Raw genomic sequence first — 19,233 nt, 5'->3', positions numbered from 1 at the left:
TCCAAGCCACGACCTTGGCTTCCGCATGAAAGGAGTATGCTCTAACTAGTGCGACCCCTATCCTTGAGCTTCATTAATATGACATTATGAGTGCGTGTTGGGGTTAATGAGATGCATGGACTGATCAATAGCTGGTACAGTGAAACCACTAATAATGAGTTGTTTAGCTTTCGTCTAACAGAGTAAGACGTTAACATACATTACAGTCCGCCAATGAACGGCTAAGCATGTTGGGTACAATGTGGTGATGTGAGTGACCACTGGACTGGGTCAAAAACCACCAAATACACTGTTACTTCCTTTCCCCCGTAGAGCTCCTCCTCGCACTCACATAAGAAGTCAAAGAAGAAGAAGAAATCCAAACATAAAGACAGAGAAGACGTATGTAAAACCTCACCCTAGAAGTGGCGTCATTGAACAACCAATGAGGACGTTTCATCACTCATAACCCATTAACCATTGCTCTCTGTTCACAGAGTAATGGCTATGATGATGAATCCCGTGTGATGTCCAGTCGGGTTAGTGCAGTTAATACAGTGTGTACACTCAGTACAGTTAAGTTAATAGGAGTTAGTGTAGTTGTTGTAGATGTTGGTTGAACTGGCCCATGTGGTCTGTTCTAAATGGGAGCTATGGGTAAATTGACAGCATCAGACAATATGAAGAACATCACTCATATTTACCCAAACCTGAACCCACTAAATAGTCCTACATTTGAAGAATCAGCAGGCTTTGTTTAATGGAGACGCTTGAAGCCAACATTCTGAGGCTTTTGACATTGGCAATGGCAATGTCTCAAGTTCTCAATAATGGAAGAGTACTGTAGGGAGACCAGCAGATTGATTGATTACTTAGTAGTAGGTAGGTAGTACAATCAAAGATTATGCTAAAATAATTACACAAAAAGTTTGTTTCCATTGTACTCAATTCATCAGTAGTTGTATTGCATTACAATACATACTCCCATACAGATCGGTTAAATTAAGTTTTAGTCATATAAAATAAGTTTCCGGTTGTAGCATTAATTAATTCAGGTAGCATCCCACTGAATTCACATGTAGTACAATCAACAATGTAGTATTTTGCAGTGTTTGTACTTTGTGATTTCTTATCAGAGTTCAGGAACGTTGTGTTTTATCCAGTTCTTCATATTTATGTCCTGTTGTGTTGTTCTGTCAGAGTTCCAGATTAAGTGATGAGAGCAGAGCATCTCGCTCCTCCAAGTTAGACTTGACGGTGGGTTCCAATCCAACTTAATTTATGCTCCGTCCTCGTTGTATCAGTGTGGTTTGGCAATTTGTTCTTTTTGGCAAGTGACACCCTCAAACGATGTAGTATAAATTATGCTTCACAGGTCGGCATATCACAGTATTCATAAAACAGATGTCAGTATTTTATATGGTGTGATACTATACTGACTATATATTTTCTTTACATTTTCTTAATTATCCAAGTCATCTGTTATTTTTCTTTTACGTCTCCGACGTTTGATGTGTGTCTGGTGGTCTCTCTTCTTTAAACCTCCAGAGCTCCAGATTGATTGATGACACCAGGGCGTTGCGTTCTTCGAGACTAGACCTACAACCAGTGTGTACTTCTGCTCAGTAAACCGCTGGTGTTATGCTAAGTTGCTAACGCTTCTGCTGTGCTAACTACTGACACAAGTGTGTGTTGCAGTTTGTGTGTAGTTTTAACTTGCGTGTTGTTTTTGAGCTCCACTATATTGTCTGTTGGGCTACTGTATAACTTCATGTCCGTTAATGAAATGAAATGTGTTGGTGAGTTTTGAACTCACCTGCTCACTTTTGAGCAACATGAGGTTCAAATCCACCTCATGTACTAGACAGCGCATGCTGTCCCACCCCTTTGCTTTGTCTTTCTTCACTGTCCTCTCCAATGAGGTTCCAAATTCCAATGCATTCAAATTTACCTTCTACGTTTGGTGACGTTGGAATAAGGAAGAGGCATGCGGTGGTGCATGCAGTGATGCAGCATTCCATCTGGCTGTGTATCTGTATCAGTGGGATTAATGACACTGTTGTAGTGTCATGTTCTGTATATAGGTCGGATAGTGCATTGGTCTTGCTTTAGTGCACGCCACTGAGTGTGTGAGTGCATGTTCTGTTTCACTGGTTTAGCTGTACTTGATATTGACAATAATCATATAACAATAATATGACAATCATAGTTATTTGCAATTGTAATAATAGGAAAGAAAATTATTGTGAGGTGCTGTTTGACCTTTGACATTCTCTGCTTCCAGGTGCATGCGTTCACTCCTACCTTCTCATTTCCTGTTACACATTTCTCTTCTTCTCGTCTCTTCTCTTCTCGTTCATTCCCTCAGGCATCTTATGCGTCCTCTGACCTGTACAGTCACAATGGACTGTCCTCCAGACAGGGCTTAACGTACAACGGCTATCAGGTCAGTACAGGCTGACAGACAGACTGACAGATATGCAGGCAAATAGACTCACACCACACAGGCTGACACAGAGAAGACACAGTGACACGCACACTGTACATGTGTACTACACACACACACACACACACACACACACACACTTGCTATTTCCTGGTTCATTCATACGCTCTGTCCTCGTGGTGGTTTCAGTTATCCGGCCTCCTCAGTCGCATCACCTACCAGCGCCAGCGTAGGGTCAGTTACCAGACCTTTGACCTTTAACTCAGCACAGCTCCCCCCTTTGCCACTGTCACTGTCTGACCTTTCACCTGTCACTTGTGATTGTCACTCTCATCACTTTAGCCCTGTTTCTCCCCTGAATTATTCCACGCGTTTCCAGGGTGTCTAACTTCACGTTTGGTCAGATTTAGCCAAGCAGGTTATTTTACAGTACAGTATGAAGTAGCGGGTCATTCTGTAATTAAATGGTAAGTGCAAGTTAAAGCAGCAAGTTAAACGCAAACGTTATGATGATGCAATTAGACACTAAAGTACAGTAGCAATGGCATACAATGTTATTGCGATATGAGGATTGGCTAACAGTAACCGCCGTGTGTTTCCGCTTGTGCAACCAGGAAATGTGACCCTATGCCTCTTGGTGGGAGAACATATCTCCATACAATGCCATCGAGTATGGAGAGAGTCTCTAGAAACCTCAAACGTGGCAGATTTCTTGTTACTAATCACAGAAATGGACTTATCCTCATGGTTACATGAATTGCCATTAATCACACAGGATGCACCATGATGCAGGTTATGAAGCCTTCATTAGGATGTAATGCGGGTAATAATGTCATGCAACCGCTGTATACTCATGCACAGGCAAATTAGACAATCAAGCTCACATTCCTGACCCCTAGTTGACGTCTAAGGTACGAAACAGGAGTTCAGGAAACTTACATGATATATTGTTCCTATAAAGTCCAAATAAGGATGACATGAGAAATATATCAGCAAAGCATAACATCAACAAAATATCACATCACATTCAGAAATATATATATATATATATTATATATACAAATTAAACTCAATAATTTAATTTGGTAGGTCATTAATTTAGCCTAATTGGTCACTATTTAGAGATTATAGAATTCTTTTCAACATTGAGTGGATTCAAATGATTGTTGTGTTCGCATATCCCACCATACAGCTGGATTATACGACAATGTACTAATTAAAACTTTAGTTAAAACTTTAATCGTGTATGTACTGTATGTACCAGGCTGACTCCTCCATACATGGCAAATAGCTGTACTGTAAAATAATCTAACCCTTTGATATTCAAAAGCACAGCACTTGTAGTTTGTGGAGGGAAACTTTTGCGAAGCACTAGATAAAGGCTCATGTTTAAACGCGGACTAAAGAGCATGTTGTCAAATCTCTAGCAAAGGAATGGTGAAGTGATATCTGTTCCCATCGACTGTACTACTAGTCTGTTACAATGTGTGTGTATGTGTGTGTGTGTGTGTGTGTGTGCATCTGCAGAACTCCCTGTATGAGGACAGTCTTTACAGTGGTTCTAGACGAGTGACTGCCTCCAACACTCGCGTAAGGTCGTTTACGGATTATGGGATGGTTTGGTTTGACGTGCATGAAGTTTTGGTTGTGTTCTGTCGTGGTTTGCCCCATTTCAAGTTGATATTACTGACTGACTAATCTACAGTATATGAAGCTCAGAGTGATACAATTTGTTTTTGTTGGGGGAAAAATGGGAGCTCCGTTCCAATCGTGCTAGAGCAGCGGTGGCCTAAACAAGGGTAGAGGAGCGTGTTTTGTAAAGGCTGACGTGCCCTTGAGCAAGGCACTGAGCCCCCAACTCCTCCACTTATAAATACATTACTACAATAAACTACAAAAAGAGTCGTTGAGCAAGGTATTCATCCTCAACCCAACGATTCTTCACTGGCTCCTCTACATGGAGGCTGGAAAACAACAATAATAAAGTTTGTAATTAATACAGTATTAACATTAACAGTATGATGTTTAGTGTGTTTCATGCTGTGTCTGCAAGTTGTCTATTTACTCCTGTAAGGGAACTGTTTCACTGATGAGATTGCCATTCGTGAGTTTGTTTGCGGTGTTGGAATTTAGATGACTTTGCTTCCAATTCGTTTTTAGAACGTGTCAGTAATGTAGGTTAGATAATTGTTCTAATCTCGGACTGTGACTGTTATTTTCGTCAGCATGGGTGTTCTGCAAAGTGTGCGTGTGTGTGTGCGTGTGTGTGTGTGTGTGTGTGTGTGTGCACGTGTGTGCGAACACATGTGAGACAGCATTAATCTGCTTGCATGCGTGTTTGTCCATACGAACAACACACAAAGTGTATGTGCTTTTATTATGTAAATATGGACATAAACTTGTACGTGTGTATGCATAGTGTACGTGTGTGTGCGTGCATGTATGTACACTGTACAGTATGTGTGTGTGCATACATCTACTGTGTACACACACCAAGACAGCAGTATTCTCTCTCTCTCCAGCCATCTGAGTACACTAGCTACCGTGGTCCCAGTTCCAGAACCTCCTCTAGGGCCAATTCAGCTCGTACCAGCCCAGTGGTGAGCCCCCCTCCTCCAGAACCTTTTAGGCTTTGTAAACCAAAATAAATCTCAAAGGGCAAATAACTTAAATATACAAAGTATTACTAAAACATACACAGACATGACTGACAATGACGTTATATTTTTGCAATGTTTTGCTCTAAATGCCTCAAATCGGGACTTCACTTTGGAATGGGCGCTGCACTTCCAAAGCCTTTGGATGTCGTACAGTGGCTGTTTTGTGTCACACTTTGTCACAAATTAATTGTGGGATGATGTGCTACAGTGTATATGTAGTACATTTGAACAGAAAATCCCTGCTGTGGTTTACGTTTAGAAATTGTTTGTGTAACAGTTCATTTCAGTACATGACATGGCTTCAGAATACATATTCTATTAATTTACAGTAGATAGACTTCGAGTGGGTACTTATGACAACTTGTTCCATATCAATCTGATGTACATGAGGTGATAAGCAGTGACATGTTATCCCTTTTAGTTCATGAGATTCAAATGCTGTGTAAATTCTGACACATACATCCCTATTCGCTGTTCCATTGCACCCTCTGGTGTTGGTTGTAGGATGACAGCGGCTCTTTGGCCAGTTATCGGAGAAGCACAGCCACTGGCAGTGTCATGACCAGAGACCTTGACGATGTCACCATTCCTGACTTCTCAGATGTGAGTTGGTCCTGCCAACTGCAGTGCACGGCATGACCCATGCTGATCTAACTCCGTGCTGAGCCAGTTGAGGCTGATGATGTTGTGAGGATGAACTTTCAATAACAAAGCATGCAGCTGAATGTGAAGATTACATCATGAATATATTAAATCACTCTAATTATGTCAATACAATAATACAATTACACATTCAGTGCAAGAGAAGGGTGGTTTGTGCACGACAGAGAAGAGAAACCCAGTGTCTGAGCACGAGACACTGACAAAATGACCAACATCATCTTTTGATAGTGTATTTTGTTGTATGTGAAGTGATGAACAATTGCCGTGCTGTTCGGTTTTTATTTATTGCAATTGTTGAAATATGAATTGCACACTAATCATATGCATGATGTGGCCTAATGAAACGATGGTTGTTTGGTTGGAGGTGGCTTTTGTTTGGATCGTGACTACAACGTGAAAATGTTCTCTTGAGTGAGGATGGGCTGCCAACAGTGAGACTTTCCCTTGTCGTGTGTGGCACGGTTGTGTTCCTGACAGGTCTGCAGAGGACATCCAACCTATACTGGTTGTCCACATGCAGTCCAGGCATCAGTGGGCTTTTAGATGTTGTGGAGCTCATGAACAAGCTGAGCTCAAGCAGCGTCTTCCTAATCGTAGTGGATACACTGGGCTCTGTGGCCCTTATGTCTGGTCTCTGTATTGTTCTGACCTTGTTTTCTTTCTCTCAACAGTCTGATGGGGATTATATTGAAAAGGTGAGTGGAGCTAATTCAAAACATTTTGAACTTGTTAGATCTCATGAAAAGGGTGCTTATAGAGGCCTTTGATGACGTGATTATCGTGTGGAGAAAGACCTTGAACAATGAAAGTGCTCTTTTTCATTTCTGTTCAAAAGCAAACATGGCATTCTGTGGTTTTTTCTTTTTAATGAACTAAATGTCCTCTATTCAAGGATGTGGCCTGCACAAAATGATTACACAAGCATTTCTCTTTGAACCTATAAAATGTGATTACACGTGCAGTTCTATCAGTATGCAGTTATACCACACACATTTATTTTTTATAGCAATCAAAATCAAATAAAAAATATTTTTCTCTGGATACCTTGGATACCAGTGTTTCCCCTATATGCATTATTGTGTGGCGGGCCACCACACAATCATAATCAACTCAGCCACCACAGTATGATTTTTAGTAGGCAACCGTGAATAGGCCAGAAAAAGCAAATAGCCGCAAAAGACTGAAATAGATCACAAATATTCTAGCTCTCCCCACACTATCGGCTTCTGGCAAGGGGAAACACTGATGACGCATCTATATATAATCCCCAGCCATGTGTGGCCCACCATTTCATGTTCTCTTCAAAATACACTTTTTGCTGCTACTCATACAAATGTTGTCCAAAACTCAGGAGTCATGATCACAATGTATCAGTCAGTCATCTTTTCTAGTTCTAGTATATTTAATTATATTACATAATTATATACTACATTATTGTAGTGATAATCATGCTGAATGATGCATTATTGTAGTGATTATCATGCTGAATGATGCATTATTGTAGCGTTGCTGTAAAGTCATGTTTGTCTCCCTCAGGGATCCAGAGCAGCTTCCGTCTTGACGGCAGGGACGCTCACTTCCTTAGGCGGGACTTCCTCCAGGAGAGGAAGTGTTGACACAGCCATTGATGCAGATGCAGAGACGTCCATACGAGAGATCAAGGTAAAACTAAGGAGTTGGTGTCCCCCAAGTATTGGATAACGAGGTGGATGATGTCAATATAACCCCCCCCCCCCCCCCACAATTGCACTGTTGAAGTGGCCACGATAAGCTGGAGCTCGTGCACTGTGACCAGAACGTGGCACTACCGTGGAAACCAGATTTTTAGGAATCTTATATTTTGGGGCAAGCTGTCAGTCTGGGTTGGCCTGGGCTCATCCAAGCCCACCCGATCTGCCCTTGCTTCCACATCAGAGACGCTTCACTTCTCGCTACTGTTATTCTTCACCTGCTCTGTCCTGCATTACTTTGTCACCAAGCTGTTGCAGTGCTGCTGTCTTTCTGTCTCTGTTCACTGCTGTGTGTTCATCCAGTGCTGCTGTCTTTCTGTCTCTGTTCGCTGCTGTGTGTTCATCCTGTCACTATAGCCTCTGCTCACTGCTGTCTGTTCATATAGGAGATTCATGAGCTGAAGGATCAGATTCAGGATGTGGAAACCAAGTACATGCAGAACCTCAAAGAAGTCAAGGTACCAGGCTGAGGTTCTTGGTCCACTAACCAGTTGGTTTTCCTGTCCCCAACTTGCAATTGGTGTTGGGAACTTTGCTGTACTACTAATTACTGGCCTTTGATAGATCACATTTGGATTAGTTTTGATACAATTATGAACTGTAGTCACTGACAAAAATGACCCCCTGCCTCTCCATAAATTAATTTACATATGGATTAGCCCTCTGGAATAATTCCCTCTTAAATGTTTCCATAGAACAGTGTCTGGCTTTTAATCCATCCCTTGCATGTTGACAAAATATCAGACTGATTGTGTTACCCAAGCTCTCATTTAATGATGATTATACTTACTTTCATAGATGACATAGTTAAGTGCCTTGCTTGTCATAGGAGTGGCTCAACCTCCAACCCTCCTCTTTCCTTTAACCCTCATTTTGCTGCACATCAACCTGCCACGTTTTGTTTGTGAATGTTTTGCATGCTAGCAACCGTTTGGAAAACAACATACAGTAGACTAGACATACAGTACAATAAAACACAGCAGGAAAGAAAAACTATAACAATTAAAACGGAAGATAAAAACAGTGTTTGTCGTTGGTCTCAGGATGCACTAGTGCAGGTGGATGAGAAGTATCGAAAGGCCATGGTGTCGAATGCTCAGCTGGACAATGAGAAGAACAACCTGATGTACCAGGTGGACACACTGAAGGACTCACTCATGGAGCTGGAAGAGCTGCTGCACGAGTCCCGGCGCGAATACGATGAGAAACTCAAGGTAGATTCAGAAGACATGTGATGAATGGGGTGGGTGGGTCTCAATAAAACACAAAAATAGACACAAAGCCCTGATTTTTTACCCTCTAATCCATATATAGTTCAACTCGGTTCCACAGACAAATATTGTGAAAATAGCCGATCTACAAGCTCACACCGCTCGTAGTGTGAGGCAGTGTGAGGCCTTGTGAGCTTGTAGATTGTCTATTTTCAACAACTTGACCAATGTTTGACTAGTTTTTATAGCATTGTTTGTTGATTACTTTTGATGCGGTAATGGTCTTAAAAGTCCTTAAATTATCACTTCACTGTCATCTGGGGACCCCCACAAATCATGTGGGGACCCCCCTGGGGGCCCCGACCCACAAGTTGAGAACCACGGCTCTAATCAGTGACTCGGGTCCTGGGGGCTCAAAATGTAAAGTTTGACCTGAGGGTGTTCTGATAAGAGAACAGCTCTTGGGGTCTCCTAAATCAAATGAGTTCTTCCATGGTAATCTGCCCTTTACATTATGAAAGGTGCAAGTGGAAATGTGTTCACCTAATGGTGGTGCTAGAGGAACATGTTAACTGTGTTGCTTCTAAAAGGATAGTACTGTAGGTGATGTCCGTCCTTGATAAAAAAATAAAAAAGGTCCTAACACTTTATCTTAACTTAAAGAGGAATACCACTCATTTTCAACATTTTACTATGTCATTAATATACCATAGAGGAGTTGTGTGGAAATAATAAAAAAAAGTCTCCCCCCCCCATTCTGTGTTGCCTAGAACTGGAGGTCTGAAAAAAAATCAGTAACATTATGAAGTACATCTCAGTGACATCACAAAGATGTACCGGTACTTCATAATGTTACTGATTCTTTTTCAGACCTCCATTTCTATAGGCAACACAGAATGGGGGGACTTTTTAGTAAAATGTTGAAAATGAGTGGTATAGTATTCTCCTTTAAAGATGTGAAATTATAAAACACCAGGGACAGTTCTTCATGTTCATGTCTTGTGTTCACTTCACAGGAGCATGAGAGAGAGAAACAAGCCCACAGCACACTCCAGTTCCAGTTCAACAAACTGCAAGATACACTAAATCAAAGTGAAGAAATGTTAAATGTGAGTACATCGTTTTCTGTGGCATCCCTTTAAAAGGTCCCAGGTGTGAACCTGAGCACCTGTAATAGACCGGAGGCAGTACAGTACAGATGAAAGGCATCACCTATAAGCCCAAACCATACCAAAGGTCAGGATAAAACGTTTTTTAAGGTAAAGCACACCAATGCAACTCATTGAGTTGCAAGGAGTTGCATTGGTGTGGTTGACTTTAAAAACAGTTGTTTGGTACAACGTTATTCACAGTAGAACAACGCTATCGAAAGAGTTGTGCGACAAAGTATAAATGGATTTATTTTCCGATGACTTAAACCCTATACTTCGTTGACCAGGATCCCCCCGGGGTCTTTACTTGGAACCCTCCTTTTTTTCCCTCTACACGAATTTTCTTTGCAGAAAATAGCCAATCTACAAGCTCAATGCGTCACAAACAAATGAGGTTCCACTGCGCCTCAAGCGCAGTGGAGCGCACTGGAAGGCACTGGAGCATCTTCGACAGCCTTTTAAATGTTTACGGTGCAAGTAAAAGATGACAACGTTACGATGTCAATACATCTTCAGCAGGCCAGAATGTGTCACATCGCAGCGTTTTGTGAGCTTGTATATCTGCTATTTTTCCAGAATGTTTGCTTATTATGACATGGTCAGAATTGGGTCGCTACTCGCTAGGGTTACAAATGCCACATGCAGGAGCACTCCTCACCTTTCTACCTGTGTGCATGCACCACCATTTCTTCTTTTGCTCTCTCTCTTTCTCTTTCTTCTTTTTCTCAACCTGTCCTGCATTTTCTATGCTGTTCAGGAGATCCGTCAGCTGAAGCTGAAGCAAGGCGGATTTACTAGTGAAATCAGTGACCTGCAGGAGACAGTGGAATGGAAGGATAAAAAAATTGGGGTATGCCCTGTCAACCCCTGAACCATTCATTTAGTGATTTGACTCAGGTTTTCACTTTTATATCATATAGCTTCTGCTTTGCATGAAACTTTAAGCTGCCTTTCATTTTCTTCATCCTTCTTTCATCCATATCCTCCTCCTCTGTCGTACATGACTGGATGTACAGGCCTTAGAACGACAGAAAGAATACACAGATACCATCCGAATTGAACGGGATGAGCTGAGAGATGAGGTGGTCCAGCTGAAAGATATTCTCAAGGTATTCAACATGTGTGGAAGATCATCGTCTGTGCTGTGGTATTGCGTTCCAACTGTGCATTGATTATTTTACTGTAATTGATTATGTTGCTTTGTCTTCAGACAGAACTCTGAATCGTTCAAAAATGTTCACGGTATTGGTACTGAATAAAATTTTCTAAAGGTCCTTCCTCACCAAAAAGACTTGTTCAGACTACTTCAAACTGTCACAGATTGTAACAGATTCAATGTCAAAGTCATACGATTTGTCACACACGTTTGATTTGACCCACCCCCCCCCCCCCCAATCCAACCCATTGATGCTGTAAAATAGCTTAAATATTCATAGTTGCGTGTTGCTTTAGTTTGGTCTCGTTTCTGTGTAGTTGTTGTGGGCTTGGTTTCATGATTCTTTTTGAAAATAGCTGATGTAAAAGCAACCAGTTTCACCACTTAAGCCCTATTAAATAGGCCTTAAGTTGTGAAACTGGTTGCTTTTTTGGGCTTGTTTTCATAGATCTGGTCGCATTTTTGTGCTAGCTTTGCTTTGGAGTTGATCGATTGGTATAGGAATTGAGAGTTGAGATTGAGAATATGTAGTATAAACTGGTGTAGTTTACACTACACCAGTAGTCAGCCCTGCAACATGACGAGCAGACTAGAGATCCACTCTAAAGTGGATTATTTACCCCCTCATAACTACCACACGGATATCGACGGCTCCCGGAGTCGGATCTCTGTCAACGGCAGGTGAATGTGTTAAGAACTTTTTCTTAAAAGGTCCAAAAGAATGATGAAAAACGGCTGTTAGGATAGGTTAGGAAAAGATAGACTGGACAGCAATCGGAACACTGAACATTCAGTGAAGTGTTTGTAGTTGGTTTTGTTGTTTTGTCCAGTTGTTTTGAGTGTTCAGCACTTTGAGTGTGTAATGGTCCTGGACCATTATGAAAATATATTTGTGTCATCCATTTGGGGTGTTTTTCACTCATTGTACTGCCGGTACCTTTAAACAGTATTCAATCAATCAAGAAACAAGCAGCAGCCATCTGCAGATATTAAGCAACATGAAAACACACCTGTACTAACTGGCACAGAGATGAAACCTATGTGTCTGCTCTTTTTTCATCCAGAAACATGGAATAGTGTTGGGACCTGATCTGAACATCAATGGAGGCGTTGAGGAGATCGATGGACAGCCGCAGGACTCACCGACGTCCCCTACAGAAGGGAACAGCGTGCTTGGTACAGAAACAAAATTATTTTTTGTAAATTATTATCTTCACAGCATGCTTCTCTATCTCACAACAACACTAATTGTGCTGTACTATAGTAGTGTAAAGCTGTGTTACTAGTTATCTCTGACACGCTGAGAGTTACAATTGGGTAAATTAACATTTGACCCTATAATTGTGCTGCACTGTGGTGGGGCTGTGCTACTAGCTAACATCTTCAGACCTCGACTCTCTTGCATTGCACGTCCTGCATTCCTGCCTATGCTTTACTCTTTGAATTCTTCAAAATTGTCTTCATTATTAATACTAACTTATAGACTTGTTTTTCTCTTATAATTTCTAGTCATTTTCTTGCTTGAAATCATATATTTCAATTGCCTTTCAAATCAAATCACATATTGTGCACATGCAGTTAGGGCTGTCACGATTACAAATTTAGGTTGACGATTAATTGTCACACAAATAATTGTGATTAACGATTTAATTGTGTTTTTGGCATTGGAAATTGGAACACCATGAAGAGAAATTACATTTTTGTTTGGCTTTTAGGCTTCGTAATAAAAAAGTGCACAGGGCAGATATGACAAATAACTAAAATATGGCAATAAATTACTGGCATTTTTATTAATTTTATATTTAAAAAAGGTAAAACTAGCGGAAATAGCTGATCTTAGCTTGTCGATCTGCTATTTCTGCTGTTTTCATTATGACGATTATGACAAAATTATTATTATTTATTATGTAATAATTGTGACAACCTTACATACAGTACCATGAAGATAAATAATTGTCTATACAATTTTACAATTTAGGTATTTAGCAGACGTTCTTAATCCAGAGCGATTTATAGTAACCTGCAAGAACAAAAAATAAATAAACATGGTAATACATAAAATACATAAAAATAGTCATCATGAATCATACGTAAGCTAAGAACCTAACAGTGGAATATCTATATAATGAAACTATGCATATACGGTACACTTTTGAGTGCTAAGTCTACATAAAGTGCTAAGTTTAGTTGAGTTACATATGTTGAGCCTGTAAGTTGTTGAGGCTAGGGAAAGTGCTACTGCAAGTGCTATGGGCCAAGATGGAGTCTGAAGAGGTGGGTTTTCAGACTACACAGAATACACTAAAGTCGATGAATGGAAGAAAACATTTTTTGTCTGTGAATAGAAATGTTTTGTTAATCAGTCAGACAAGCTACAGAATAACAGCTGGATGTAATACAATGGTACGTTTCCCTCTAAAACTGACAGTAGCGCCTGCATATTTATTTATTTATATATTTACATGCTTACAAAGAAATACATAGGATGTTTCAAGTTGACAGAGTCAGTGATACAGTACACTAGACTACAGTATGAGATTTACATTCTGGCAAAGGGCCTGTCCCACTCCCTCTTCTTGTCTGTCATGGTGATTTTTTTTCCCCGATCAAGAACTTCAATTGGGTATTGGTTATTACTTTGTCTACTCTTTCCTGCTGCTGGATCAGTCATGACTGTTCTTCAATTCCTTTCAAGCTTTCTTTTTTCCTTTTTTACAATGTTGCTTACTGGCCAACATTAAAATGAAGAATTTTGACAAAACATCCTTTTACCACTCACTGCTTTTCATGATCTCTCAGGCAGAGGACAGGAGCCTCAGCTGGGAAGTAGTGGAGCAGAGAAGTTGGATTCACAACATCAAGAGACGTTTGAGGAACCTAAAGAGAGCCTGTTAAGCTCTACTGCACCCTGTAGTCTTGCTATTGTTTCTGGAGACAAAGTATCCAATGAAGAACAACCGATAAATGTATATTCAGTGAGGGATAGTGTGGAAGAAGGAACCCTTCTCAAGAAAGACTCTGATGAGGACATTCCAATTACAGATGCGCAAAACACAGCAGATACAGTGTCTGAGGTTGTTGAGGTCATAGCCAGTACGGAGGAGAAGGATACAGCTGCTGAAGTTAATGGAGTAGAAAGTACAGAGAAGGGAGATTTGGTAGACACAAGTGATACCGAGACGGAAGCTAAAACTGTTACTGTTGATGACTTGGAACCTCAAGTCAATGAAAGGATTAACGGCATCAGAGAGATGACTCAAAACGATCTCGTAGAGACGGTTGAATTGAACATGAGTATAGACTCTAGTGCACGGCCTGGGGAAATGACAGAGAACGAGAACATACCTGATGATTCAACCCCAATCGTATTAATAGCAGAACCTCACGTCGAATCGGAGAGCGCAGAGGATGAGGGAGGCAACGAGGAACCAAAGGAACTCCCCGCTAACCCTCAGCCTCAGGGCACTGCAGCTGCAGGAAAGAAGAAGAGGAGGAAGAAGAAGAAGAAGAGGAAGAAGTCCTCCTCCCAGGAGGAGGACAAGCACAGTAAAGATACAAAGGAAAAAAGTATGCCAGAAAAGATAGAAAGCGTGACGCATAAGGGGAATGGAACAGAGAGTTCTCCTTTTGAAAGCCTGAATGAACCAGAGATGGAGCAACTTATGAATGAGCAGGACAGACAGGATGTAGATGCAGGGATATATGTACCGAGTCCAGATAAAGAGTCTAGTGTCAGCACCACTAATCTTACTGGCCATTTGAAAGGTTCAATCAGCGCTGTTTACAGTATAGAAAACTCCAAAGATGGAGCAGCATCTCCAGGTGAGACTGATGCCCTTAATGCTGAACTAGAAATGAATGATGAGTCTGTGTCTGTTAATGAGGCTAATTCTGAACCTCCGACTGATAACCAGGTCAACAGAACTGACACCACAGACAGTACTGCTAACATTGAGGAGGAATTACATGATCCATGCAATACTGAAACCAGTGTCCAATCTGAGGCTGTAAGCAACTCTGAAAGCAAGAAAAACAACTTGCATCTTCCATCCAAAACTAACATTGTCTTTGACTGTGTCGAGTGTGTTGACAGTTTGCCTGGTTCCAAAGTCCCTTTAGAATCTGACCAAACAACAACCGTGATGTCAGACACCAAAGACCAAACTGACATCCAGAGTTCTCTTGAGGGTGTTCTGGACATAATGGAGATGGTCAACAAAGAGGACGAACCAACATTGCAAATGGAGACAAAAGCTTTCCCTTGCAATGATGGGAATAATGGGGATCATTCAATGTTAAGTCAAGAGGAGACCGGAAAGGATCCAGAACTGAATGTCGGATTGATGGAGCCTGAAAATGGTCCTCATGAATCATCTGAGAAAAGCTGTATTGTTTCTCTAGATAAACAGTGTGGTTCTGATGTAACAATCATGTCTGAACATGTTGATCATGCCTCTGGTCCTACACGTTTGAGTATGCCAGTGTTTGTTGGTGAAACTGAGGCCAAAGTGACAGACTTAGACTTAGAAACAGTACAGGGGGACACCACAGACATATCACAGACATCAGATTTAGCCAAAGAAGCAGCCAAGACAGGTCCCTGTAGCCAAGACCCTGTAGAAGAGTATGACGAAGAGGGCGATGAATGTCTTACTTTTGACTTTGATGACCTTGATGCAGCTGAAAATGTGCCTTCAAAAAATCAAGTGGTTGAACCTGAAACGGATTTGGAAGTCACGCCAGTGGAGGTCAACCATGCTAACACAGAGCTAGGCCAAGGTGATGCCATCCCGTCACAGGAGGAGGTACAGCTGCCGGTCGCTAGCCCAGAGGAACCAGTGGAGAGTGACCAGGAGAAGCGTACGATCCATGACACACTAGACGAGGATCGGGACAGTGTGTCTCAGGATCATCAGTTGTCTTCTGGCACAGAAACAGTCCTTGCTGAAAAGGGGGAAAACGAGAGTGAGGAAGAACACACAATCGAGAAAACAAGCGGAATAGATGAACAACATGGTTCAGACGGACCGGATCATGATCATGCATCAGAGGATCCAGCAAATGGTTCAGGTGAACCGGTGCACAGTTCAGAGGAACCTGAAAATGGTTTAGAGGAACCAGTACATGGTTCAGAGAGGGGAAGTGGGAATGCTAGTGAGCTGGGTGTTGTAGAAACCAACAGTGTCGAGGAAGGAAAAAAGGAAGGTGTCTTAGTTGAAAAAAAGGATGGAGTCAAGGTCATTGAGCAGGACCTGGAGTTTGTTCAAAATGCAGCGGGCCAAGCGATCAGCAAAAAAGAGTCTCCACCATCCGGAAAAGATTCCAAAAAGAACGCCAAGAAAGGCAAAAGCAAAGGAAAAGAGGACTGTAAGATGGCCTAGTTTATAGACGACAAGGTTGGATCTGTAATCCTCTGCTCTTTCTGGGTTTCACACCATTATCAAATCTAGTCATGTGCAAAGTACTAATTTATAATAACTTAACTCATTGCAGTCTCCATACTGTACCTATTACTGGGATTAAATTACCTTGAAATATGTCCTGGTCTTACAACAATAACTAATTATTGGACAGAGTAAAACAACTCTTGAGAATGTCACTGTATGACTTGTTGATAATATAACAAGTAGATAAAACTGCACTGGGCATGTAGTATGAAAGAACATATTTATTTGTTATGGAGGCACACACTGTTTGTAAAAAGTTATAATTTTTTACGTTCTCACTCTGAAAATGCCTTTCAAAAATGGCTGTTTCTAAAATGGTTAAGAAGATTGTCCCTTAATGTATTTTTGTACAATATATCTGATTCATACTTAATTTCTAGGCTGAATGGTTAGTTGATAATCCTGTGCACTTGATTATAGATTTTCATAATGTGTGTTACACGCTCTACCTATTATATTCTGGTTTGCAGTTATTGATATGCCAATCAAATAAAGCAAGTTTCATCTCTCTCAGCTATGGACTGAGAACACAAAACGGTTGTCTGTTGGATGTCAATGACAGCCTGCTTTTTGTTGCACATGTGGCTGCAATCAAAACCCAAAAGCACGGCTGTATGTCTTATTAAATGTTAATCCATATCCATAATGTGGATACAATGGTTATATTTACAACATTTGTTTAAGAATGATTCTAGATCCCAGAGTTAAGATCATTGTGCCCGTGGGGCGCGGTGGCACAGTCGGTACTCACAGCTAGAGGGAGTGTAGCGCCCAGGATTACACTAGACAATAAGCACTGGGTGAAAAAAATCCTGGGATAAAAGAAAAGTAAAAGATCATTGTGCCTTCATGGTTTACTGTACTTATATTTGACCACATATACACATAGATTCTGATTCAACTTTACTGCAGAGGGGTGGCCATGCACTGAATGGGTAGTAATGTAAAAAAAATATCGATATGAATCAGTAATCGATTTGAACATTAACAATGCGACTACAATACATCGATGCACGTATGTCTGGACCAGTCAAAATAGCATCTGAATCTAGCATCAAATGAAAAATGAAAATAAAAGTGTATATATAAAATATATCGTCTCTGAATCGTAGTCCATGCATCCGTATCGATACGTATCGAATCGTCTTGTAAGGGAGAGATCGGTTAACCCCAACATCCCAGTGTCCCTAAACAACAGCCCTATGAGCACTGTATTGATAGCACTGACTACTCCTAATGGTTATCATGGTTAAATGCCGAGGACAAATGTGGAGTATATGCAAATGTACAGTGACAAAAATACCCCAAAAGAGTGGGGACCTCCTTGCAATATATACTATATATATTTTTTGTACAAGCTCCCAACATTTGTCTATTTTTAGTTAGAATAGAAAAAGGAAGAAAATAAACTGAACAAGTCAATTAACAGAAAGGCACTGAGGGGAAAAAACCTGTATATATAATGTTAAATTTACATACTGTAGGTGCATGATTCACATGGGCCTAGATGTTTACATGTCAGTCTGTCATTCATTATGTAGCATGATCGATGAGTGTAACATTGGAAGCAGTGAGCCGTAGAACTGACCTGTTCTCCACAGTCTGCATGCTAACCTTCACACTGCATCACATTACACCACAATCACCACCACCGCCACCACCCATGGATGCCTGCTCTGTTGCATGTCACCTACCACCCTGACCCAGACCCCTCCCTCCATCTCCTTGGCTCCTCCCATCCCCGGTAGGTTAACACCTATTATACAAGGTCAAATCCTCAGTGTTCATTTAACTTTTGAGTTGAGAGGATGCAATTGTAACAAAATGGAACAGTAAGGGTTCTTTTGGTTACATTTATACCCTCTCCGAGTTACAAACTCAAATGGATAAAATAAGGTGTGTGTGTGTGTGTGTGTGTGTGTGTGTGTCATTGTATTTGTGTTAACTGGATGTTTCTACAAGAGTGAACAAAGTGAAACGGCTTCTTGGTTTCTGAACTGTTTCTGATTTATCTTCCAGAAATCCGTCTAAGGAAGCTGGTGGATGAGCGTGAAAAGATGATCGAACAGGTTGGTAAAATATTAATTAATTAGTATTAACAATCTTATACTGTAATTTACTCCGTTTTTAAGTGTACACTTAACAATCTAAAAACGGAGTAATAATTGATAGATATGCTTCATTAATCTTTGACTGTGTTTCTATGCACACTATTTTGTGTATAAATAATACAAATATTCATAGAAAATGTTAACATAATAATTATACAATATGCCAGCAGAGGGTGCTGTAACATAAAGCAGACCAACCAGATACTTCCACTCAACCCAGATATGATAAATCCAGTTCCAATATTCCCAATCAGAGCAATGACTGTATACGAGTTGATTGACTCATTGTTCTCTCAGCGTACCCTGAATATACATGAATATATTTCTCATCCAAGCCTCTTGATGGATGAGCTGGTATATTCTTAGATTTTTGGTTTATTTTTGTACAAAAAACTAAACAAAAAAAGATAATTGGGAGAAGTAATAGAGTTTTTGTTATGTCTCACCTACTGCTATTGTACACCGAATATATACAAAATGTGCACCTCCGGGATTTGATCTAGAGATATACAGTACATGATGTCAAGCGTGTTTTGTAAACAGGTAAAGAAACTGAAGGCCCAACTGGAGCAGAAACCGCAAAACGGCACTACAGGAGGGCTGAGTCCAGACGGAGAGCTCCTGGAGAACGGGACAGATCCAAACATGCTAGAAATACAGAGTAGGTTTTTTGGGGGGC

At 40.8% G+C, this 19,233-nt stretch overlaps 1 protein-coding gene across 14 annotated transcripts in view; it reads left to right on the top strand.

The window, feature by feature from the left end:
• Nucleotides 1-19,233, top strand: part of lrrfip1a (leucine rich repeat (in FLII) interacting protein 1a) — a 54,775-nt gene that overhangs the window by 31,370 nt on the left and 4,172 nt on the right. For 4 of the 14 annotated variants that reach the window (XM_080786532.1, XM_080786530.1, XM_080786527.1 and 1 more), the window contains 17 exons: nucleotides 313-381; nucleotides 477-518; nucleotides 1,180-1,236; nucleotides 1,528-1,587; nucleotides 2,348-2,425; nucleotides 3,953-4,015; nucleotides 4,948-5,025; nucleotides 5,590-5,688; nucleotides 6,420-6,443; nucleotides 7,285-7,410; nucleotides 7,865-7,936; nucleotides 8,522-8,692; nucleotides 9,706-9,798; nucleotides 10,598-10,690; nucleotides 10,857-10,949; nucleotides 12,061-12,172; nucleotides 13,796-18,285. In XM_080786532.1, coding sequence (XP_080642658.1) covers nucleotides 313-381; nucleotides 477-518; nucleotides 1,180-1,236; nucleotides 1,528-1,587; nucleotides 2,348-2,425; nucleotides 3,953-4,015; nucleotides 4,948-5,025; nucleotides 5,590-5,688; nucleotides 6,420-6,443; nucleotides 7,285-7,410; nucleotides 7,865-7,936; nucleotides 8,522-8,692; nucleotides 9,706-9,798; nucleotides 10,598-10,690; nucleotides 10,857-10,949; nucleotides 12,061-12,172; nucleotides 13,796-16,377 — 3,912 coding nt within the window. In that variant the 3' untranslated portion in view covers nucleotides 16,378-18,285. Of the gene's footprint in view, nucleotides 1-312; nucleotides 382-476; nucleotides 519-1,179; nucleotides 1,237-1,527; nucleotides 1,588-2,347; nucleotides 2,426-3,952; nucleotides 4,016-4,947; nucleotides 5,026-5,589; nucleotides 5,689-6,419; nucleotides 6,444-7,284; nucleotides 7,411-7,864; nucleotides 7,937-8,521; nucleotides 8,693-9,705; nucleotides 9,799-10,597; nucleotides 10,691-10,856; nucleotides 10,950-12,060; nucleotides 12,173-13,795; nucleotides 18,286-18,462; nucleotides 18,513-19,097; nucleotides 19,216-19,233 lie in introns of those variants that run through there. The other 10 variants (XM_080786533.1, XM_080786528.1, XM_080786523.1 and 7 more) reach the window with 7 other exon arrangements.

The sequence above is a fragment of the Protomyctophum bolini genome (genome assembly GCF_963924005.1).
Source record: "Protomyctophum bolini genome assembly, chromosome: 16".
NCBI classification, from domain to species: Eukaryota; Metazoa; Chordata; class Actinopteri; order Myctophiformes; family Myctophidae; genus Protomyctophum; species Protomyctophum bolini.
Note: the sequence above shows the minus strand (reverse complement) of the source record. Positions and strands in the feature narration are given on the sequence as shown.